The sequence below is a fragment of the Uloborus diversus genome, chromosome 1, assembly GCF_026930045.1.
Source record: "Uloborus diversus isolate 005 chromosome 1, Udiv.v.3.1, whole genome shotgun sequence".
NCBI lineage: Eukaryota > Metazoa > Arthropoda > Arachnida > Araneae > Uloboridae > Uloborus > Uloborus diversus.
In genome coordinates, this window is record NC_072731.1 from 198,962,892 (window position 1) to 198,987,999 (window position 25,108).

The following is a 25,108-nucleotide window of genomic DNA, read 5'->3' on the forward strand; positions in this document are numbered from 1 at the left end:
AATACTAAGTTCTCTTAATTAGTACGGTTTAATTAGTAGTATCAATTGTATGTTATAAAATAGTATTTAGTAAATTTGAAGATATACCGGCAATTTACAATTATGGTAGAATGAATATTAATGATGTATTTCCCCTCCATCATTTATTTTCACCTTAGAAATAATGACATTGATAAGGTCTGTCACGGAGGTGAGATTCATGGAGGTGAGGATCTTTCCATTAATATAGGCCTAATAGCTACATTCTTCAGAAAAATTTTTTTCTTCTTTGCTACACTCTGCACATGTCAAGCATATGAAAACATGTTCACTTCTTTTTTTTACATTAATTTACATCCCTGAAATTCAAGTTCACGGAGATGAAAAGTCAGAATAACCACACAAAGTTTTTAAAGCAAAATCGATTTTCTTGTTTTTCGACAAAAATCTCTCAACTTCAACTATGACTAAAGGGCCCCTTGTATCATGGAAAATAAAATTTGATGTCCTTACTGAAACGTAATAATGAAGAATGGCATTTTGTGTTTAGGTATCGGAGGTGAGAATTTAACGTGTGACATGTCTTCTTGTCCTTCTAAAACGAACATAAAGCGACATAGACAGTAATACAAGGTGTGTGACATGCCACAGAGGTGAGAATTCACATGTTGTGAACCAAAAATATACTAAAATAAAAATTATTATTAAAAAATTGTTGGCAGGTTTAAATAGATATATTTTTGATGAAACTAAAAATCTTTGATAAATGAATTGTTCCTAAAAGTTTTTACTGTAAAAAGCGTCTGACAAAAAAGTTACACTTTTTGAAGATTGACCCAAATACGTTTGCATAAGAGAGTTAAAGTTATTTCTGATAACAATAAATTCAATTCAAAAAGCATAACGTGAAACGTTACGTTGAATCCACAATTGGGACTAGCTGAAGAGCAGGTAACGATTTCCTTAATGACTGCGAATGTTCAAAAGATGGTCCTTTGTATTATTCTGAAAAATGCTCGTGGCACTAACCCTATAATTAACCAATTAGTACATGGGGACTTTGGGTGCGAAGGGGCTAGAATCCTCACTAGTTGTTTTATCAATGTAGATTGCTACACATATAAATTTAAGCATTGTGTAACTAAACCCTTCTGGCTAAAATCCTTGCTGTGCTTGTGAAAGATGCATTATAAACATTCTGAGATACCCTGCAGCGAAAATCGCTTTTTACTTTTAGATTTAGCTTTCAGCAAACTGCGATATAACACAGTTCAAAAATTCAGTACGGGGATTTGATGAATATCCTAACATCAACTGCACGCATCAAGTTTAAGCCACTTTTAAAGCACTTTGAAATTTGTTATAGTTCATGAATGTTAAATTTTCACTTTTCTTGGAAAATAAGATACGAACTCTTCGGAGCGAAACAAATCTCTTTTAAAAAGCTGCATTAGTGTCGTCAAATTGTGCTCGTTTATCGTCGAATCTGCTTCTACTTTGGTATTGATTCGTATGTTTCAAAGTAAATATACTTTTCTGCGTATTCTATTCCTTGAGAAATTCAAATACATTCGCTATTTGAGGAGGACATTCTTGAAGAGAAAAAAATTCATGAGTATGGAAAGATCTTTTGTCTAGTATTCGTGTTCTTAGAACCGCTTCGACATTTTTCCGCTTGAGAATATTTTTGTACAAGGTTTTTTGAATAGATATACTTTGCTTTTAATGACGTTATATACACGTTAATTACAAACTCCTGTTTTGTCACGTGGTTTTTTAAAATAAATTAGAGGTCATGTAGAAGAGACGAAAAATACCATAAAAAATTCTACGTTTAGCGTAAGAAGAAAAAAATATTTTTCCATTAAAGCAAGAAAACGAAAACAAGTGAAATAAATTGATATTATTTTGTCAAATTTATCATGCCCAATATCATTTCTATGATTCATAATAAGTATTTTTGAATGACTGAATTACATACAACCAAAAAATGCAGTCATCGAAGTGAAGGGATATCATGGTGTTGAATTGCATAGTTAAAGTAAACCAAGTAATACATTGCATTGTTTAACACCAGTAAAAACCAAAAGAAATTGGAAAATGTGAAAACGTTAATGTAAGAAAATGATATCTCTATTTAGAAACCAATTATTCCTGCTAAAATTAGAAAAATGTGAAAACATTAATGTAAGAAAATCATATTTCTGTTTAGAAACCTATTTTTCCTGCTAAAATTAGAAAAATGGGAAAGCATGAATGTCAGAAAATCCTATCTCTGTTTAGAAACCTATTTTTCCTGCTAAAACTAGGAAAATGTGAAAACATCAATATACTAAAATGATATATCTCCATTCAGAAACCTATTTTTCCTGCTAAAATTAGAAAAATGTGAAAACATTAATGTACGAAAATCATATCTCTATTTTAAGAACCTAGTTTTCCTGTTAAAATTAGAAAAATGTGAAAGCATGAATGTAAGAAAATCATATTTCTGTTTAGAAACCAATTTTTCCTCCTAAAATAATTTAGAGGAATCTGTATTTAGATGGACAAAGCACCCGGGGAATACACATCAAAAAACAAGATTAAAGACAATTTAAGTTGCTGCCGTTTCCTTAACACTTCCAGTATATTCACTTTTTCATAATTTTAAAACCTTTTGTGTTAAACTGTTCCTTAGAGGCTAGAGAATGATATGACCTTCCGAATTCGATATAATTGTCTAAAACCGTGTTTTGTAGCTAATTTGTACACAATTTCCTACGAAAAACATGGTTTTCTCCACCTAACTTTTATTGATCATTATTTGAAAAACGCATATTGGACGTACAATAGCATTTAGAGGTTTATATTGCAGTAGTATATCTTAATATATAAAAATCTTCTGTGCGTACGTTTGCCACCATAAGGCTTTTAAACGGCTGGACCGATTTTCATCAAATTTTTTGTATGTAATTAAGTTGTGGCAAGCATGGTTTCGAAGCGCGATGGATCATCACCGCACTAGAGTCAATGCCTGTGAACTGAAAAATGACGTCATCATGCATCGGCCGATCGTCAGCCATACTACTATGTTACGGAAATCCTGTTACATGTTAAAGTTTTCATATTATCGCTTATTTTAATCTCCAAGTATTAGATATTTCAAAACAGAAAATCAAAGTTGTATTCAAAATCCGTAGTAAGCGGTATTTTCCCAAAATTACAAAAAAAAAAAAAAAATGTAAGTTATTGAAAATTTTAAAGTGATTTTCTTTGACGCAATTTTTAACTTGGGGACAATTTTTGATGTTATTCTTTGCCTCAATTTTTAGCCTAAATTACATAGAAACTACTTTGGCGAATGTATGTAGGTTTTTGTTTTTGTTTTCGTTTTTTTGTTTTAATTTTTAACAAAACAATCAATAAAATGAGACTAAATTCTCAATTACAATGAAAAAACATCCACCAAACAATTAAATTAAGCTTTTAAAATCCACCAAATAAAACCAATTCATTAAATAACGTAAAAAGTTGATTAATATAATCCTGAAACTTAAACAAACCAACATTAAAAAATCCATCAATAATCATCCGCCAAAAAGACTTTTTTATTATAGGTGCGTCACTTTACTTGGCTTTTCTACCTTGGCGAAACAAGAAAATTTCGTTCATGTTTGCTCCTCATTTTCGAGTTTTGCATTTCCATGGAACTTTTAATATTAATTAATGATGCAACTTATGAGGCGGTATGTTTTTGTTATAGTGCGTCATTTGACACAGTATTGCTTTTCACGTCTTCACCTTCAACATAGAATAAAATTTTTGGCCCTGAAAATGACCTTTCTTTAAATAAGGAAAGTATTATTAACACTTAACTTTTCAAGAAAGGTAAAAAGATTTGCTTCTTTAAAATAAAAAGTTTGAATGTACAAGCAATTAAATCAAAAGCAAACATTTCTTATTTTTATTAAGAGAAAAACGGAAAATTTACAAATTTCAAAATTATAAGTATACTAAATACATATTCATACAGGAAATATATATCGTAATAGTATTACAGGTATTAGTGTAGCAGAAGTACAGTTTCAAAAGGCATATTTTTCATCTTGGCGATTATTTTTCATTTTATTTACTGTTGTCTTACTTGATTAAACTTACAATAAAATTACTTTTTTTGGCGATACCATGCATTATTTTATTTATTAATGGACTTATGATAAAACGAACCATTAAATAAGACTAAATGTTGCGTTAAAATAAAGAGTAGTTCGCCTAATGATTGAATTAAGCTAATAAAAAGAAAATTGTCCGCCAAACAAAAAACAAGCTAAATGAAAACCGTGAATGGTTCTTCTGAAATAAATCGTCAACTAAATTAAAGAAATCTTAAGGCTGTTTCTTCAATGTCAGAAAGTTTCGTTTCTAAGACATGCAATGGGAATAGCAACAGCAATGGGAACTACTTTGATATACCCCCCCCCCCCCCCCAAATCGGAAATTTGGCGACTTTTTTTTGTTTTTGTTGACACAAAACTTTATTGCCACAAAAATTGTTGCCACAAAACTTTAAAAAATACTCAAAAAATGGTACAAAATATAAGAAAATACTAAATTTGGCAACAGCAAAAACCTAAAAGCTGAAAAAACCTAAATTGGCAACACCAAAATAAGAAACAGCAACCCTAAAAAGTCCGTAGGAAATGCCAGATTTGGCGCGTAATTTTTGGGGATGTATATCAAAGTTATACCCAGCAATGACTTTTCAAAATACAACAGGTTTCATTAGCTAAAACTTTCTTTTATTTACAATACCATAGGATTAAATTAATTCAAAGACTGTTGACTAGGGAAACAAATCAAAAATACACTCATTGAGTGATAACATTGTCGATTGGCAAATTTTTACTTCCTACATAATTACTTGAAAAATACGTACCCAAGTGAATAAGGTAGCAACTTTTGAATACCTAATGCTGTAACTATACAAAGCTACTCATTTCTTACATGCGGGATAAAGGTAAATTAGCCCTCTATGTCAGGATTTTTTTTTTTATCTAATGATGCGAGGAATTCAGAGATAATTTTCTATCGACGGTCAGTTTTTCTTGAGCCGACATCACACTTGAAATTTTAATGTAGAAAATGCAATGTGCAGTTAACTTTAATATAACAGGTAACACAGAATCAAATTTTTTTGTCATCATTATGTACTTATAGAGGTAAAACTTCAATAAGATGAGACAGATTACTTATATGCATCTCACTCGGCAATTCATCATAAAAATAATGATTCACAATGCTACAAAACTCTTGTGGAGACATAAGACTCATTTACAATCTGCTGCAGCCACATTTATGAATCGGATTCAAAGTTGTCTTATGTTATTATGATTCAGCTAATTAGCAATATTTCCCAAATCTAGCATCCAATGGATCACTTCGTATAGATCCAGGGCAAAAATGACGTTTTTTGCACTCCTTTGGAAACGAAAAAGTAACTTCCTTTGTGAAGTTAAGCTACACATTAATGGACCAAAAAGATTTTCGTTGGAATGAAGAGAAATTTTAAAGGTAAACTGGCCGATCTGCGCTTACGTCATCAAATGTATCGCTGCCAGTCCACAGGCATTGACTCTAGTACGGTGATGGATGGATCGAATCGGAAACGTTTTTGTTAATTAATTAAAACAGTGTATGGTTATATCTCCCAAATGATTAATATTTGTTTCAACCTATTCGCAACTCCAACGAACTATAGAGGGCGCTGAAGTCACTGTCTAATGGCGGATGAAAAAACTAAAACAAACGCACGCTGTAACGTATAAATTGCTTCTAAACGAAATGAGAGAAATTTTTGTTCGCATGCATGATTTTTTGTTCTTTATTCATTTGAAAAGATTTTTCAAAGTCTTTTGGTTATTCTGACCCATGTAGAAAGAGATTACAAATCAAAAAGTATTACGAAAGTAAAAAAATAATGCAGAACACACAGTAAGTTGTTCTGAAGCAGCCATTTTCACGATGTTGAATTCGGAATTCATAAATTTTTGGTTCGCTTCGAACAGCATTTTCATTTTGTACTGCTTTTTCTATACATTAGTACATATTATGTCCAGTTTCGTGACATTTCCGGCATTTGTTGACATTATTGTGACATCTCTGGCATTTGTTGACTTTTGTCACATAGTGCACATACGTGACAGACTGTCAAGAGTAACATTTAACACTAGGTTATTTATTTCTATGACTACATGATTGGATATCAAAAAAAATCATCATGCATTTAATTCATAGGTCATGGAAATGATTTAACTGATATGCGAAATCTTATCAAGATACATTCTTCTTTCACACAATTTTAAAACCATAACCCTATAAACAGATTTTTGGCGAAACTCTTCCACCGATAATGACAGCTTTTGGAGAGCAATAAAGTTAAGTTGGCGCGATATTTTAGCGATAAAAATTCCAAACTTTTAATTTTTATTGTTCAAATTCTTAACGTTCTTTCTGGATTTTTCAATCTGTTCTGCGATAAATATTTTCAAGAAAATTTATTTGCATACTGTCCATTTCAGTTGGATGCTGTAGTAAGAAAAGTTATTTAAATCATTTATGTGGAATTAGGTTAAGGAAAAGAGTAATTTTTCAGTATGGCCCTATAGTGTCCAGTCAATGTTGTTAAGTCCTCTTTTTTGCATCGAATTGAAAAACTGATATTTATTCAAATTCACTCAGAACAAGATAAATAAAATGCGTACTCACAGTTTATATAAGATATTTTTGATGTTACGCTGTTGCGAATGACGATTTCAAATGATGAATTACGCAAATAAAAAAAATACACATAACAAACTTTGTTTTGCCCAAAATGAACACGCGGAACGCAATGTTTTAGTTTTTTCGGCAGTTTTGTAAATATCCGCAAGGTAGCGTATTCGAGCTCTGGAGTTGCGAATTGTTGATCGAGAACTGAAATAAATAGTTAACCCGTTGCCAAAGAGACAATAAGAAAGCCAGCTCTGCTTTTTGTAATGAAATTACCTACTGTGACATGTCAATTGAGAATAGATAAAACGTAGAGAGAGAGTGAAGCTTTCATTTCTTGAAGGCAACAATTTTAGGTTCCGTGTTATATTTTAAAGTAAAGTACTGCAAGGTTCATGCAAAACGTGCGTTCTGTCGTCGTAGTTGAACCATGTGACCGGATCGGTGCTTTAGTTTTTCCTAACTGAATGATCAGAAAGTACCGTACATAGCAACATTTGTTTCTCGGCTGAAATCCATCTGAGTTTTGGCACCAATCTCAAAAATACTCTAAGGATTGTCTAACTAATCAGTACATTATTAAGGGAAAAGGTGATGGAATTTAAAGATGAAACAAATTTTATTTTCGTCCAGATAAATTACAATAGGGTAGTTATGTACACAAAAGATGAGTGCAATGGAAGATCTTTATCTTTGGTGGAAAGAACAAACTAGGCAATATATGAAGCTTAAAAAGTTTTGGTTCAAAAGATCGGACAGCTAATCGGTCGGAGTTGGCGAGTTGGCTTCTCTCACTGATCGGCTGGATTACAGTAACGTGGTGGCGTGGCGACTTTGGCAATAAACAATAGAGTTGCATTATCATTTGTTTACATTTTAAAGATACTGTTAATGTAATTTATTGTATTTTTTGTTTATTTGGTGAAATATTTCAAATTGCAAAGAATTGTTTTTCGTTTTTAAAGTTTTATCATTTTAGTTGAAGAATGTGCTTATTTTACATCGGGAAGGGGGAGGGGAATGAATGATTTTCGCTTATTCAGAGAACTGTTTTTACCTTTATTATTCTAAACGATATCTTTTCGATTGTTTTAGTCTTTTTCATATGGTGGATGTTGCAGCGGGATTTCCCCTTTGTTCTAGATGGGTAGAGATTTTTACACTTAATATCTGAGGACGCTTTTTATCTTTTGAGTATGGCTGAGGAAGAAACCATCAAGTACGAGAGAAAAATAGTTAATAAAACAACTGCTCAGTGGGCATTAGATAAATCAAGTTGTAATAAATATACGAATTCTGACACCATAGCAGCTAAAAGCATTTCTTTTTTTACTTCTTTTTTTTTTCAACAGAACGGTTCAAACCCTTGATCGTTTATTGAATTTTTTTTAACTTTTCAATTTACAAAGTTTGAACAGAACAACGTTTGTCGGGTCCTCTAGTTCAAGTATATAACTTTTTAAAGCTTCAAATTAATAGAGTTTTTTTTTTTTTTTTTTTTGCTAGAGCTGTTAACGTAAATAAAAACTTTTAAAATGTGGTTATGAGAAAATCAAGAAATAATCAAATTTTAACTAAAAGCAGTGCATTTGAGTTCAGTAAATTTCATCTAGTTTTCTCAATAAATCATTGATTGAAAACAATTTTGGATTCAGAAAGAAGAATATCGGGGCTATCTAAATTTTTCAATCTCTCAAAATTTGGAAAAGGTTTAAATCATTGATTAAAAACATTTTTATAGATACAGAAAGGAGAATATCGGTGCTATCTAAATTTCTCAATATCTCAAAATTGACTCTTTTCGAAAATTCGGATGATAAAAATAGAAAATCACAAAAACCACAACCCTGACTAATCGAAATCACAAGTGACTAAAACGATGAATATCAAACCCTGGATATTCAACATCAAGAATGCAGACGCACGCATGATCGAAACCACTAATGTCAAGCCCAGAGAACAGGAAATGGTCAACTGTGAAATGCATTAGGTTAGTTTGGTTTCCATTAAAAAACACTCCGTATAAGTCTTCTGTTATTTACTCAAAATGTTTTCCCTTCCTATTCCATTCCGTCAATCCAAAATAGAATGAAACTTTATTTAAAAAGCTTCCATCACCTTTGGCAGGAATTCTACGGGATCATCATCTTATTCGTTTCCATTAAATTGTTTACTCCCGCATGCGGATTGAATAGGTAGCAGCGTCGGCGATTTTATTCCGAACAAAAAATCTTTACAGCGATCGAATGTCGAACAAAACATTTCTCAGGAGAAGATAAAACCATGTAAAAAAAAAATCTTTCGCGGAACATTTCGAATACTAAGACTTATCATCTGTATTTATTTTTCGAAGAAAGTATTGCGGACATTTTCTCATGAATTTAATTTTTTGGCTGCTTTACATTAAGTAAATGTTGTTATTAGATTCTACCATTTTTTAATGTCTTCAAAAGATGAAATGCCTTTTTTATTTAATCTATCTTAGGGTTAAATTATCTCAGAAACATTTCTGTTGATATAAACAACACCTTAACCTTGTACATAATTTCAGCATTAACTTTTTGAGGACCATTCAAAGACGTATCTGTGCCAAAGTTCAAGTTTATTCTATAAATTATAAAACAAAAATAATTTATAGATTGCATTTTTTTTTTTTTTTTGGGTTACTAAAAAATCATAATCTTAACATTGGCATAAAAAAGATAATCGTTTAAACAAAAACGTATTTTTTAACTTTAATTATTTATTTATAGTGGTACCCCCCACGGCTTTGCCCGTAATAGAAAAATTAAAAAGTCTTTTGGTTCGCCTGTATATTTACAAATAATGTATGGTGAATTTTCTCGCCAATTGGCTTGTATTCATGTTACGATTCCACGTTGTAAAAATTTCGCATCTTGCCAATTGGCTTGTGCCCATGTTAGAAAAGAAACACATCGAATTTTCGAAAAATCGCTTCGAGGTGCACACCCCCATGCTACAAACTAACTTTGTGCCAAATTTCATGAAAATCGGCCGAACGGTCTAGGCGCTATGCGCGTCACAGAGATCCTACAGACATCCAGATATCCTCCGGACATCCAGACAGAGAGACTTTCAGCTTTATTATGAGTATAAAGAAGATAATGTATTTTTCATTTTATTTTTATTTTTATCTTTTAATGCAGCATACTCCAATTTTCTGCTTCAGAGCTTATGGTTCTCAAAGGTTATCAAAAGGTCAAAATACTTTAGTTTTTTGCTTTACAAGATTTTTGCAAGCTCTAATTTTCACCCAAAATAACCCCTTCACTAAAAACAACTGTTTTTTTTTTTTTTTTTTTTGAATAATTTATGAAGATTTAAGCTTGCAGCGTAAACACTCAACACGGACAGCATAAATATGAAAAATAGTTACCCTGAAACTTTAAAACAATTTTAACAGTATTTTTGAATTATTTCAGATTAAAAACAAAAGAAATTTTGTCAGAGTTTTGTTGCAACGCTAATTGTAATGCGTAATAATCCATTACATTTCTATGTTACTCAATTTCCAATGAAAACGATGAAACATCTTTGAGTGTAACTTTTTCGCAAAAGCTTATTCATAAAAAAAAATCTTTTTCTCAGGCTACCTTAGACATTCGTCGGAGTCTGTACCTCGTACAGAAGAGTTGCAACATTAAAAAAAAAAACCTTATTACTATTTTCTTTAAATCATTTTCTACGTTCTACCTTTCCAAAAGCTCCAACCCTCTCATAAGATTACTATAACTTTAAAATAATTTCACTATTTTCCTTAAACTAGAGTGTTCTTCAAGTTCTAAACCATAGAATTATTAATTATGATACTGAAACCTTTTAGTATCCACTGCCACTTCGGAACTCAAAAAATTTCACGTTTAGAAATTGCCACATAGAAACACATTTTGTTGATGGCATACTAAAGAGTTCAACAAGTTCTGAATTTTACGCATAATAAGTGGAACATTTACAATTTTTATTTGCTTATAAACCAGGCCATATCAGGGGCGGCATTTCAGCACTTCATTTGGGGGGTCGAGTTTCTCAAATGTGTATTACCACAGTGCGGTCCCAAATACACATTAGATAGAAGGAAGTGGTCAGAAAATCGGTTTATTATGAATAAAAAATTAGTGTTTAGAAACAATTAAAATTTTGATTCACTTTAAGAAGTTATCATACAAAACATCTCGAGACTAAATTCATAATACCTTTTGGAAAAGCTTTAATGCATGATTTTTGGAATTCGGAAGAGCAGGGAATCGTGTTACTAATCTATCAGTGCTCAGTGTCGTGCCGTTTTGCCAGTACAGCTAAATAGAAAAGATGGTGAAAAAGCTCTGACCTTTATCGTGTACGACTTCGTTTGATTTTTTTGCCATTGTGCTTCGAAAATTATTGTCTAGCCTACTGAAACATAAAAAAAATATTTCTCTACTAGCTGAGCTGATTAGAATAGTTAAAAAATAATTGAAGTAACAAAGTTATGTATGAAAACATTTTTTATATCTTGCTCTTCAAAATCACCCAGGCAACTTCAAAAATTGTGAGGAGCTTAATTTTTCACTGAATAACCTAGTCTCATCGGCGCTCTCAGCTTCAATGAGAAGTCATTTGATTCCAACTCTGTTATTCACTATTCCAGAAACTGGGCCGTATACAAGGGGGGTGTCTTAGGGTTCACCTCCCCCCTCGAAAAGTTCGGCTTGACATTTAAATGTTCGTCTATATTTAAAAATTTCCAAAAAAATAGTGTTCCAAAACTCAAATGTCTTTCATATGTATATTAATTGCATAAAACGCTTTCATAATAGATAACCCGACGACTTGAACATTTGCACAAATAGCGCAAAGCGCTCCGCGTGAAAGTTTTTAAACCCTCCCCGAAATTATTTTCTAGTTACGGCCCTGTCCAGAATGATGAGTTCATAGCAAGTACGAAACTGCAGTCTCTGGATGTGATAACCGGTCTTGTCGGTATATTGCTTGTAATTTTTCTTGCCTCATGCTAAAAGTTTTACTCATAAATGAAACATTTTATTTTTCGTTTCCAAAATCTAGATAATATAGAGCAAACAATACAGAAAAATATATATCATCAAACTTTGTGTTGCACTCGAAACTAAATCTATTATTTCATAAAAAATATTAAAAAGTCAATGTTTGATTTTGATCATCATCATGTGGGTTTATGTCACTTTTTTTAATTTTTAAATTGGCTCAGAGAAAAATTTTTTTTGAAAACTTTCACGCTTGATTGAAATATACAACAATGTAAAATCTATTTTCAGTTTCAATTGTAGATTGAACTATGGTAGTATGGTGCACAGATCAATTGTAGATTGAACTGTGGCTTGAATAGTCCGAAAATTAAGGGTAGCGAATTGAAGATGTTTTGATAGAGTAAAGCATTTTTCAAAAACTTTCCTCAATATAAATTGAATAAAAATTCAAATGAAGTTATACATGCTAAAAGGGCATGAAAATTTTCATCATTAAAAGAATCGTTTTGCAATAATTCTTCCAGTCGTCAAATCACTGTTTTGAAGTTATCAAGAAATATTTTTATGGTTTTAACTCTCAAGAGTTACCTTGTGTCACTCCGAGATTGCATAATTATAGAGTCCCATAAAAGGTATTTGTTGATATGTTTTTTTTTTCATTCAGTAATCACATGCATGTTTAAGAAATATTCATGAAAGCATATAATGCATTGAGCAGCTGAAACGTGTTTCTAGCAGAAGAAAGTGATGAACACTCATTAAATAAATATACACTTAAAAAAGGAGGGTAAAAGTAAATGTAAAATATCAAGGAATTTTCTTGTGAAAATCTTGCAGCCACACGACTTTGCACGAGCCTCTCATATTGGACAGACCATCGTTACACTGGGCACACAAGTATGAAATATTTAGCCTATATGAGGAAATGTCTTCTTTAGTTAAAATTAACCATGGTTCTTTCTATCTTCTATGTCTGAAAAGGCCGGAAAATACTTCATGAATTTCTAAGTCGTCATCCAAATAACGAAAAACACTTTCTAGTCTGGGAATGTGTCGAGTTTCATCAAATAGTTACTGAGAACCAGCGAGATTTTTTTTTCATGAACATTGATTTCTGACTTACATAAATTAAATTCACCCATTTTCTATCATTCTATTCAAAAAATTTGGGGGTGCGGCCGCCCCCTCTTGACCCCCCTATTTGCCGCCCCTGGGCCATATTAAGCTATAAAACACATGCATAATAATTTGGACATAAAACTTATTTTGTACTTGACTGTTTTACACCATTTTATGTTTCATTTTCTATAACTAAAACATTCTTAATGTTTCTATAAAAATAGAGTTAATCTTAATTTGTGTTGATTTGTTGGCAACAATTATTTTATGCTGCAGACTGCAGTTAGCAGCGATCTTCCTTAATATACGAGAAAAGTGGTTCTAAGCATTTTGCCGAATTACAGAACTATTTACACGAAACTTAACGTGACGTGTTTCAAGAATGAATAAAACTTGCAACTTTTTCTTTAAACTCATCTAATTTTTCTTGTTATTATTTCAATTGAACTGAAATCGTATATTAAGCACTTAGATATACGAACTACATCCGCATAATGCGATTCAATTCCGAATAAATAGTTTTGCAATGACATGAACAATTCCAATTATTTCGTTGTCGTATTACAGATATGTACATTAAATCTAAGGAAACGTGTGTCAAAAATGAGTAAAACTTTCTTTTTTTTAAATTTTACAAATTGTCTTTCTCGCTATTATTGTAAGCAAGCAGCAATCGTATATTATTTCCAGTAGTATACAAGCTACTTCTACAAACTACGATTCAATTATAAATAAATAGTTTTTCAACGGCACGAATAGTTTCAAGCATTTTAATGTCGTATTACAGATATGTACTGTAAACTTAACAAAGTGTATCAAAATAAGTTAAACTTTCAGTATCTTCCTTCAATAGATACTTCCTTCAATAGATACTGAAATAGTGACCTCTGCAGATGCAAATCAATTGGAAATCCTCAACATTACATACAACATTGCATTCACACTTCTTCATTCCATCTTCGTTCTTCTGGCAATAGGACTCAAGACTTAAAAAACTATTATTCGTTTCCTGCAGCAAAAAAAGAAAATTACAGATCTTATTACATTTCTAATTGACCACGAACATTTTCTCTTTGGATAATTTTTTTTTTTTTTTTTTTACTTACTTTTTTTTTCTTTTGCTTTCATCTATTTTTATTTATTTATTTATTTTTATTTATCTTAATGTAAATATTTATATATATTCTTTCTTATTGAACAAAATTATTTTCTTCTGTATATATAAAAATTTATTGTTTATCAGTGTGGCGTATTGTTAAATTTTCTCGTACGTCATCCCATAATTTGTGAAATTTAACATTGTTGAATGTGTACAAAAGGATGACGTATTTATTAAAAAAAAAAAAAGTATCTTCCTTCAAACTTAACTAATTGCTTTTTCCTTCCCTTATTGTAACGTAGCTGATATCACATATCATTCCCAGTGGTATACAAACTACTTCTGTAAACTGCGATTCATTTCTAAACAAGTAGTTTTCCAATGGCACGAATTGAAGCATCTTTTGTCGTACTTCAGATATGTACACTAAACCTAACGAAACGTCCATCAAAAATGAGTAAAACACTCATTTTCTTCCTTTAAATGTATCAAATCGTTTTTTCTTGCCGTAATTGTAACCTAACTGAAATCACGTATTATTCCCAGTTGTACACAAACACTTCTGCAAACTGCGATTCAATTCTAAATAAATAGTTTTCAAATGCCACGAATGTCTCCGAACATCGTGCACAGCATTCATGGCCTCCTTATGTGAGATCAATTACTTTACCACTCTAATCTCGGCCTACTAACTTCCTTCCCCACTTGAGAATAAAGGACCCGCTTAGAGGCACTAAAATGGGATTTTATGTACGGTCGCGTCTATCCTTTCCTGTCGTATTTCAGAGTCAATATTTGTGGCTTAAAAGGAAATGTTGTCTTCAGTTGAAGTATCTCATCAAACCTGGAATACTGATGTCGTTACAGGCAGCAATATTTTCCTAAATAACATATTGCTGTATGATAAACATGCGTGCAGACTTATGGTTCAGAAACATAGCTAAAATTTAAATTATCATTTTGAAAAATTAATATTCATACACAATTGTTTTGATATTTGTTTCACGTCTTCGTTTTAAATAAGTAGTTGAACTAAAACTAGACAAGTCGTTTTAGCCGAATACCATCCATTTTCTAGCAATTAATCTCTCGCTCTCAGTTGTCTTGGGCTGCAAATAGTTACAAATATAATATCATATTTATAAATATTACTAGAAAGTTGCTCGTCAAGGTATGACGGGTGAAAATTGCTTCTACATTTAAACGAAGCCATTGTCTGTTTAGTGATTGATAGTTGAAATTGTAACCCTAACTCCAGTGGATTTACCCTGAAGTCCAGTAGGTAGCGTTCATTGTTGACCGTTTTATCGTTTCTTCATTCCCATGAAACGACACAGACTTACCAGTACAAGAGTTAAGTTACCGGATCGAGTTCAGCCTTGTCCATGGTTAAACATTACCAAAACATATTATCAAATTATCATGTCGTGGCGCGAGTTTCATTGTTGAAGCACGTGGGTTACTCGGTCATCGGGTATTATTTTTATACGGATGTAGCACCATGAAGAACACGATAGATTTTATTGAAATTTTCTTCCCAAGTGAATGTTATGGATACAAATAAACAATTAAATAAAGAAAGAGGACATTCTAAAAATCATTACTTCGTTTAGAAACCACGAGCTGCAATTAAGGCAGTGAGAAGCAAAGGGGTGTAAGTGGACATTTTCAAGTTTCGAGTAAAACGCGTACAAAAATAACGTCCTAGGTATAGGCTTGCATTGAATTTTTTTCTAAATCATGCTATACAGCAACTCCTACCAGGGCTACTACTACTATCTCTTGCCACAAGACAGGGAGAGGTTCCCCAACTACTTGTACTGGTTATCTCCAAATTTTTAATTTTGCCACTTACATCCTTTTGCTTTTCACTGCCTCAGTTACTGCTTCCACGTGACATGAAATCCAATCAAACAGATTTCGCATCTAAGAAAGAGGCTTCCATATTACCGTTATCCGAATACAAAATTCATTCCCATTGGCTACGAGACAAGTATCACGGGTGAGATTCGCAATGACGAAATTCAAGATACGTTCAATAAGTGACCTATAGGACGAGAAACAGGCCAAAGAAAACGCAGCATGTGTCGGGTTGGAATAAAATAAACTTACCGAGAATCATCAAGACGGACGTTGTCCAGTTATGATACACCAGCAAGAAATTTTTAAAGGAAAGACATGACTTCTGAACTCGTGACTTGTAAGACGGATCACAATTTTTAATCTGCTATCATTCATTATATTTATACATTTATAACGCATTATATTCAAAAGCGTAAGTACCAGAGTGTAACACTCGACTTTCCTCCGGTATGAACAGGGCCGCCGAGAACCAAAGAGGGTCCCTTGTCAGTTATATCGCCGCCCCCCCCCCAAAAAAAAAAGAAAAGGGGGAAAAAGAACCAGAAAAAGAAAAAAAGAAACAAAAATGGGAGGGGGAATCAAAACTGCTTTCTAGAAAACAATTAACTCCATTTTAAGTGCCATAACGGTAAACACCAAAAGAGTAAATTTTACTTAATCTTTACGTTTTCTTTTATTCGGAGATTTCCCCCCTTTCCTTTCTTCCTTTTTTTTTGCGTCAGTTTTGCCAGCCCCCCCCCCCCCCCCAAGGCCGTAGTTTCCGACTAGGCTGACATGGCTTCTCGTCGGGCCTGGGTATGAAGCAGAATTACACAAACCAAAAAAAAAAAAAAAAGGATGCTCACGAGGATATTGTCTAATGTAAGACGACCTTTATTGTAATCCAAGTTAAATCAAGACTCATCGGTAATGACAAATTGCTGACAGTGCACGCTCAAGACGCAATGTGTATGAATCGATAGCATTCTCACTCTAGCATCCATTGCTGAAATTTTTACCCTAATCGCTTCATTACTTCAGTGTGTTGTTTTTTTCGAATACATGTTTACCTTTATTTTCTTTAAAAATGATATCAGACAATGAATCTTTTACTGCGAAATTAAATCTTATTCCCAAGATTGAACGATTTAAAATTTTTTATTTATCGCTATGTATAGAAAATATCTGACACATGTTGATGTTTAGAAATTTATAAAATGAAGAAGATAATTTTAAGTTAAGATAGTACTCATTAGATGGATTCATTTTTTTTATTAAGCTTGTCGAGGAACTTCCTCGTACGAACCCCTCATGGCATAGATAATACCAAAGTGGTAGTGTATTTCATTTGCTGCTAATGATTGCCACATCCGTCCAAATCCAAATCTAGCATTTATTTTCGACATTCATTAAGATTCCTTCATATTTCGAAAAATTCCATTTTTAACAACTCAAATTTAAACTCTCACTTTCTAAAACCTGATTCATTTGATCGTTGTAAGAAGGAAAAATAACTTAGTAGCTGAATTTTGTTCATAAGTTCACGCATTCTGGATTACCACTTCATTGTTCAAATCTAAAAATTGGTTCTCCGAGAGAACAAAATCCATCACTACACTGTAAGAAAATTCCAAAACATCCATATCTCTTGGAAACGTTCCGAGATTTCACGAGTTTTCACCACTTTCCTGTGAAAAGCAAGTATGTTTGCGAAAAAGTTTCCGCTGCAAGTTTCATGCATGTGGACTTCTCCTTGTTGTAAAAAACATTTTTAGCTACCAACCTTAAAAAATATTCAGTTTCCACGTTAGTTGTAGGTCTCCAAGATTAAATGAGTTCCAAATAAGGGCAAAAGTCTCTGGATATTGTAGCTTTGCAAGTGGTCCAGGGAAATAAGCTGCTCAGTTATTTGCTTGAAATTCGATATTTGCTTAGTTTCGGCCACATTTGTTCTAAGTTTTTTCTAGAGGTCCCGGATTTTTTTCTGAAATCATAACTGGCTTTGTATTGGGAAGCTTTCTGAGCTCTTCAGAAAAATTCTAAGTTAATTTCAGGAAGGCTACCTACTTTTACCAGGAAACATTCCCACTCTTTGTCAAAAATATTACTTGGTTGAAGTTAGACACACCAGCTGCTTATTATTTTCCACGACCGTTTTGAATTTTGTTCTCAGCATTAATTTACAATCAAAAACTTGTTTATTGTAAATTAATGTTATGCAATATATCTTTGAGTGCGGAAAAACATCACCTGCTACACTGTTAAAAATAAAGTTCAACGTTATACCAAGGAGTTAGTTAAAAATCTAGCAAAATTTACCTTCAACCATCTTATTAGTAATAAAAAGCTTAATTTCGCTAGATTTAACCAACTTCTTAGGGAAAGATTGGAACTTTATTTTGAGAGCTCAATTCGCCAAATAGCAAGCACTCACTTGCACATTGCAAGTGAGTTGCTCCTGGAAAATATTAACGAATTTTCTTCATTCAAAATATCACGAAATTGAAACAAATATGGAATTGTCAAGTTATTTTAAAGTTAGATAAAACAACACAGATTTGAAGCAATAAATTGCAATTCTTTTATCTGTCTCTTCACGCAAAATGTAAAAAAAAAGTGAAAATGTGCGAAGAAAATGTTAGATCCTTCGGAAAGTTTCTTCATAATTGCAAACTCTGACAGTGCATTAGAATGGTTATAAAAAGGATATCAGATAACTAATAAAAGTGGAATCATCAATATATAGCTGCATTGTAATATCTTTTCACGCAGTTCACAATAAATTCTAGTTAATTATTCACTCCAATAAATAGCAAGAACTTTCCTATCTGCCTTTTTATTAAGATATTACGGCTCCTGAAATAGAGCTATAAATGCAGGTTTTATGTTCGGTTACTGGACATTACTTCCGTCTGCACAAGCATAGGTGTAAATACAGCTTTCCTCTGGTTAATGGCTTTTCCAATTGCTGAAAGAGCAAAGAAGCGTCTTGGCGGGAAATTGTCATTGATTTGCTCTTAGTTTCAGGCAAGAAAAGTTCGTAATTGTCATAAGTGATGTGGAATCTTTTTACATAAAATGCAGTTAATGTAGTCTTAAAAACATGTTATTCGCTATTTTATAATATTTAATAACTTTTTGCATTATTTTTAAAGGTGAAGTAATATAAAATTGTTCTAAAAAGTTCATTTGAAACACAGGTATTTTTTTATTTTATATTCGACGAGTATGCTTAAATACCTATTATAGCTCATCAAGACATACATGGATGTGTAATTTGTATGCATAAAAATGTATACCTACCAGCATTCTTCTGAAGAATAAGTTATTTCTAGAATCGGGATTAGATACAGGGGATGCTCAAAGCCCATGTCCCCGGCTGCTACTTCACGGCTAGCAAATTCAAGGATCACTCCAAATACAGATTTAAAAGGGGATCATGACCCCTTGAAGAGACTAAATACGTCCCACTTTTAGGCATTTAGTTACAAAAAAAAACGGTAAAGTGTTCCTTACCTGCCTCTTCTGTAGCAACTTGGTCAGAAATAACCTAAAATGGCATTTTACGGATTTAAGATTCAAGCAATTTCTTGTAGGGAATCGTCTCCTTCCGTCGCTTGTCTTAACCTCTTCAGAGTCATCGACAACCTCATCGTCTTCAAAGGCAGCTTCAAAAATCGTTTTTCAAAAGGAGAGCTCCCGAAGTTCCCACCCCTTCCCGAAACATCACCCAATCTTATTTAAAATTGCATTTTCAATGAAATCTACATTGGCTCATTATAGGTTCTTTTTCGCTTAATAACGAGAGCCTATCGTCACCTACTCGCTATCTCTCACTTGCCCTCGGGAAATGAAAGCAGTTGTATTCGGCTCGCTTCACGATCTGAACTGCCTGCTATTGGTCACCATCTAATTCATTATATTTAAGAACAGGTTCAGTAGTATACTCATAATAGCATTATATTTAGGGCATTAAATTTTTTGGGATACGCCGACTTTGCCAGATTGAAACGATAATTGCCCAAAATTTGGTGATTATTTCAAAATTTCGAACACCTAAATATTATCCACTATTAGCGCCCACTTTACCTTCAACTGATTTTCTTAAATTAACACAAAAATAATGTATTTATATTGATGTAATCTGTTTCTTTTGTTTCTAATTTTATATTTCCAGGCAGTTTAACCCCAGTTTCGCCGACAGTTAAAATCCCCCCCCCCCCCCATTCCATTAAATATATCAAAATGCATGATTGAAACTGAAAAATAGGGCAAGGGGGGAAATTGTGTCGACGAAACTGGGGGGGGGGGGGACACCTTCCAGGCCTAACAGTCGTCCGACAAGCAGGCTTGAAACACAAACACCTTATTCTTAACTTTTAACAATGTTGTTGTTGTTGTGTCCAATCCTTCAGGATCTAGCGACAGCTAGATCAAATCCATAATTCCATGCACCCTCGCAAAGTCGAGCACCAGGAGTGGGTTGTCGCGGACATCCTCAAGAGTGAGCCCCAAGCAATCCAGTAGGTGTTGCGGGGAGGCCGGCAGCAGATGGCACTTGGGACACGTTGGGAAGACTTTACGGCCGGATTCAAATGACATGCATTTCAGGTGCCCACTGAAGAGTCTTGAGATGGCCGTTTGGTTTTAACAATGTACTATGCTTGTTTCTAATTTAAACTGATTTTTTTGAGAAAATTTCATTTTTACAGATTCTTAACAAATAGATCGCAGTCAAAGTGAACTTCATTATTTCCAACAACACACGTGCTAAAAATCACACAAACCATAAAGTAACATTTTCTAATTTTTCAAAAATCGAACGACAAGGTGTACATTTTTGGCAAACACTGGATGCCCAAACCAAATTTCAATTTCAGGTTTCGAACTTTTTGGTTTTCCTGACAAAGAAAAACACAAGCATCCTATTTTATTAGGTGTGTGTGTGTGAAAATTAATTCATGCACATAAATGGGAGTGTGTGTACTTAACTAAAAAATATATTAATTACTTGTTTTTGAACTCGAAAACTACTTAAGTTTTGAGTTTTAATGTTAGCGTGATATGAATATTTTTAATTATCTAGGATATGACATCCTTCATGAAAGTAAGAGTGATGCACGATGAATTTTGATTTTTAAAACAAATTCTTGGAGATCTGTTAAAATATAATTATCGTAGCTTTTAGGGTGTAATGGTGTATATAAAAATGTTGATGACTTAATGGCACTTAATAGTTCTTTCTCTTATGTTTTAGGTGTTTCTCATTATACCAAGGTGCTTGAAAATTCTAACGGAGATGTTATATTTGATCAAGTAAGTGCATTTTGTTTCTAAAATTATATTTTTACACTTTAAAATTGAATTGGAGTCTTTGTTTTTCCTGACATTATTTTAATGAATCTTCTGAGTAATTTTAACAAGAAAAAAATTTGTAGAAGTATTTAGATTCATATTTCAAAGCTTAAAACTGGTGACTTGTTATCGTGAAATACTTTGTGCTGCACCGATATACGTATATCGTGAAGTGCGCTGCTGAATACATTTACTTTGTTCAAATAGCCAAACGACACTTTTTATTTTGAAAACTTTGGTCACCTTTACCCCAAATACTACCAACAGAAAAGTTTGCACAAAATGAGATTCAGTTTCAGGTTTCAAAACTGTCATTTGTTTTTGTATTTCTTCTAACTACAAAAGTTAGAATGTAATTTTTTTAACGAATGATCATTATTGTGTATACTATCGGGTTTACTGCTGTAAAATACTTGTAATTTCATTATTGTTTGTTATGAATTCTTTTAAAATTGTTTTTATATTTTAAAAGATGTTTCGATGGTAAGACAAAACAAGTAAGTGGAAATAAGTATTATAAGTTGTCACATAGTTCTGTGGCAAAAATGAGGACGAAGCAAAATACTAGGAGTAAGCTTAAACTATATTTATTAAATCTACTATTTACAGATAAATTTTGATTTGTAAGTTAGATTTTAAGACAAATTTTCAGAGAATTTCAAATGGGGAGCGGGAAAAAATGCCTTGCTCTAGCTGGAGGTTTAGTTTGCTTTTTCTAATGCAAGATTCAGCGAACATCAAACCCCCTTTCCAAAATAAAAAGGATTGCTAAGCTTTCTTTCTCGAGCAAGCAGCTGGCAACAGCATCCAAGGACAGGATGCAAACATTTAGGAAAAAGCTTGAGAAAGCTCACTTGAGAAAGAGGAACGAGAAAAAGTATAATATTGCACAAATTTGGGAGTACGGTTAGTTGGAGTAAATGAAAAAAACTCTCTTACTACATTTGTGGTAATTTTTGAAATTAAACTGTTCGTGAGGAGAGACTAAAGAACATGTAGAAGGGACTTTGAGAGTTCCACGTGTTTATAAACAGTTATGTAGGCGTAATCATTGCTTGAAGATGACACGGTGAAAAAAGTTTCTTAAAGCTCAGTGGTTTTTTTCATTTTCTTCTTCAGTAAGTCTACAAATGCGAACTAGGGTAACAGCACCAGTACCAGACAAGGGTCCAATAACAGACAGCCATAAGTTTGGATTTAAATAATAATTTTAGGCAGATAAAAGTGTTGTTGCTGCGACCCATGAATACGGTGCAACCATAGATTGTTATCAGAGTGAATTTTATGAGCCAGTTGGTATTTACAAGGCAGTGGTGGAAGATTATGAACAGCTACCAAAAGGTCTGCCTGTGTTTCATGTTCGTTTGAATTTTATAAGGTTTTAGATCTAAAAATAAAGAACTTTTGCACATTTTGAAGAGAAAAGGGAAATTCTATCCATTACTCATCCTTTCCTTATCCTATCTGTTACTGGGTATCATCAGAATTGTCGGTGTCTGTTACTGGGTTGTCGGACCTTTTTCCAAAATGGAGCAAATAAAAATAGAATTAACTATTTCAGAGGATCCAGAAGCAGTCAAACGTTGGATGAGATGTAGTTGCATGAGATAAAAATGGTGGCTCAGAAAAAGCAGTCTTAAGCATGTTTGTTACTGGTGCCGTTACCCTACCTGATTTCAAATTATTTTACTTGTGATGTCTAAGGTAACTAAAAATATTACTTTATTAATTTCCTCTTCTCAGCTATTTTTGAGGTGCACTTTGGGTGTGTGTGTATTTTTCATAAATTCGCCGCATAATTTAAATTTTGTGCGATTTTTCCTTTTAAATCAGTTTAGATTACATTTTGAGGATTCAGTGCGTCGCATGTGACCTACTTTCTACAGATTGCACGTTTTTGGTGTATAATTTCTTTAACTCCTAAACTTAAAGTGTATCGTGCGATTATCTACCTACAATCAGCCTCATTGGAAAATAAACGGGGGTACTCCCATTTAGCCCCTAGTCTCTAGGATAAAAGGAAACATGATTTTATTGACTAACAAGCAGTCATAAAGGTAAATTGTTCATGTTCAGTTACTTTCAGAGAGTGTAGTCTTAGGCACAATGCACAACATTTTGTATCTCAATTGGATTCATACAAAAGAAAGTTGAAACATTGAAATCTTGGTTCCTTTTACCCTGGCTGACCCTATTTGGAGATTTTTCAAAGACCAAAAGCAGCAGTTTTAAAGTACTTTACCACTGGAATGGCTACTCGGAATGCGATAGCTGAATACCAGGTGATCGAGAGCGTATGGGGATACATAATAATCAATGTAAATAAAAAACACAAATTATAAAGAAAAAACAATTTTTTGATGTTTTTAAAAACTTTTTGGCTCATTTACGTAAATTATTGATTTTGTTCATTTTTTGAACAAAATATTTCTGAGCATTTTTCATACATCGATAGCATATTCCACTGTAACGTTTTAACGTTAAGCATAAGAAATAAAAATATTTAGAGGTTCATATAAAGGATCTTTTTTGTTTTTAAATAAAGCTAATTTCATCGGTTTGTTATTTGACTCTGGAATTTCCAAAATAATTGAGCTTATTTTCAAGTTTGAAATTTTTATTTGATCCTCAATAAATGCTCTCGTCGCTCCTCTAAGTCATGTAATTTTCACTAAACAGTCGAATATAAGCCAGCTTTGAATATTATCTGCGCTTTAAACGAACTTTTTATTTAGTACCTGTAATAGTTCTTCTGCTCTACTACATAGATTTTAAATCGGTAGGATGACATTTACAATGTTTTGCTGAACGGGTGCGTTTTTGTTTTTGTATTTAAAAACAACAATTTTGTGATTGCATTTTTTTCTGATTACACATTCTTCCAAATGTAAAAGTTACGGTCTTCGAAATCTTAAATTACTTTTCTTAAATTATATCAGGAGTTCCCAAACTTTTCCGGTTCGCAGCACCTTGTCAAAAATTAGAATTTTCCCACGGTACCCTAATCTTTCTCTGTTATTTATAAATACATTGAAACCATGGACACTTTGCAGCACCAGAGAATGCTACGGCACCCTCTTTGGGAATCCCTGAATTTTATTTAAAAATAATTTCTAGTAATTAAAAAAATATATTTACTTTGTTTGCCAGATATTTAGACTGTCTGCAATTACAAACTATTTTTTCCATTATTTCTTTTTCTTTCTAGACTTTCTTTACTTTCTTGAAATCTCAATTTCATTTCCTTAACAATTAAAAAGAATATGCTGTTTTCGATAGTAAACAAATGCTCTTTTCTGATTTTTAATCCCAGCACCCTTCCCTTTATCTTACGAATTCACTTTCTTTTTTTCAAACAATTACAAACTTTCATTTCAATATAATGTTTATTATATATATACTTTAAAATTCTAAAAATTTTCTTTCGAATTCATAGGCACGAAATGCAATTCTATTTTGTTAAAAAAAAACATTATTCCTGTAGCTTAGACATCTTTTCAAAATAAACTAAGTTTCCTTTCTGTATTCTTTTGCATGAATATTTTAAAATAAAAATGTATCTTTGCACAGTTTTTTAACTTCTGACATAAATCATTTTAAGCAAAATGAAGCAGAAAACTTGAATAGCTAATAATACAAAATCGAAGGGAAAGAAGGTTTTTTTTTTTTTTTTTTTTTAAAGTTCTCAACAAGCTTGACGTTTTTAAGTAAATAACTAATTCTATTCGAAACAAATACGTCGCATTAGTATCGAAGCTCCTTTCTAATTATCTTTGTTAAAGTTGCTCCATGTTCAATTAAATACCTAAAATTAAAGCAAAGAAAATCAATAAATAAATAAATAAAACAAAACGATGATCACTTTAACGATCGAAAGGTAATGCACGGTGAAGAAAATGAATATAAAAGAACTTAATCAATAACTAAGCAGAACCATTCAATTCCCTCGCCTTCACAC

At 32.5% G+C, this 25,108-nt stretch overlaps 1 protein-coding gene across 1 annotated transcript in view; it reads left to right on the top strand.

Annotated features, from left to right (window-relative positions):
- LOC129234111 (otoferlin-like) overlaps positions 1 to 25,108 on the top strand; it is a 407,264-nt gene that overhangs the window by 171,313 nt on the left and 210,843 nt on the right. Inside the window, exon 2 of the mRNA XM_054868003.1 lies at positions 21,053 to 21,111. Coding sequence (XP_054723978.1) covers positions 21,053 to 21,111 — 59 coding nt within the window. The remainder of the gene's footprint in view (positions 1 to 21,052; positions 21,112 to 25,108) is intronic.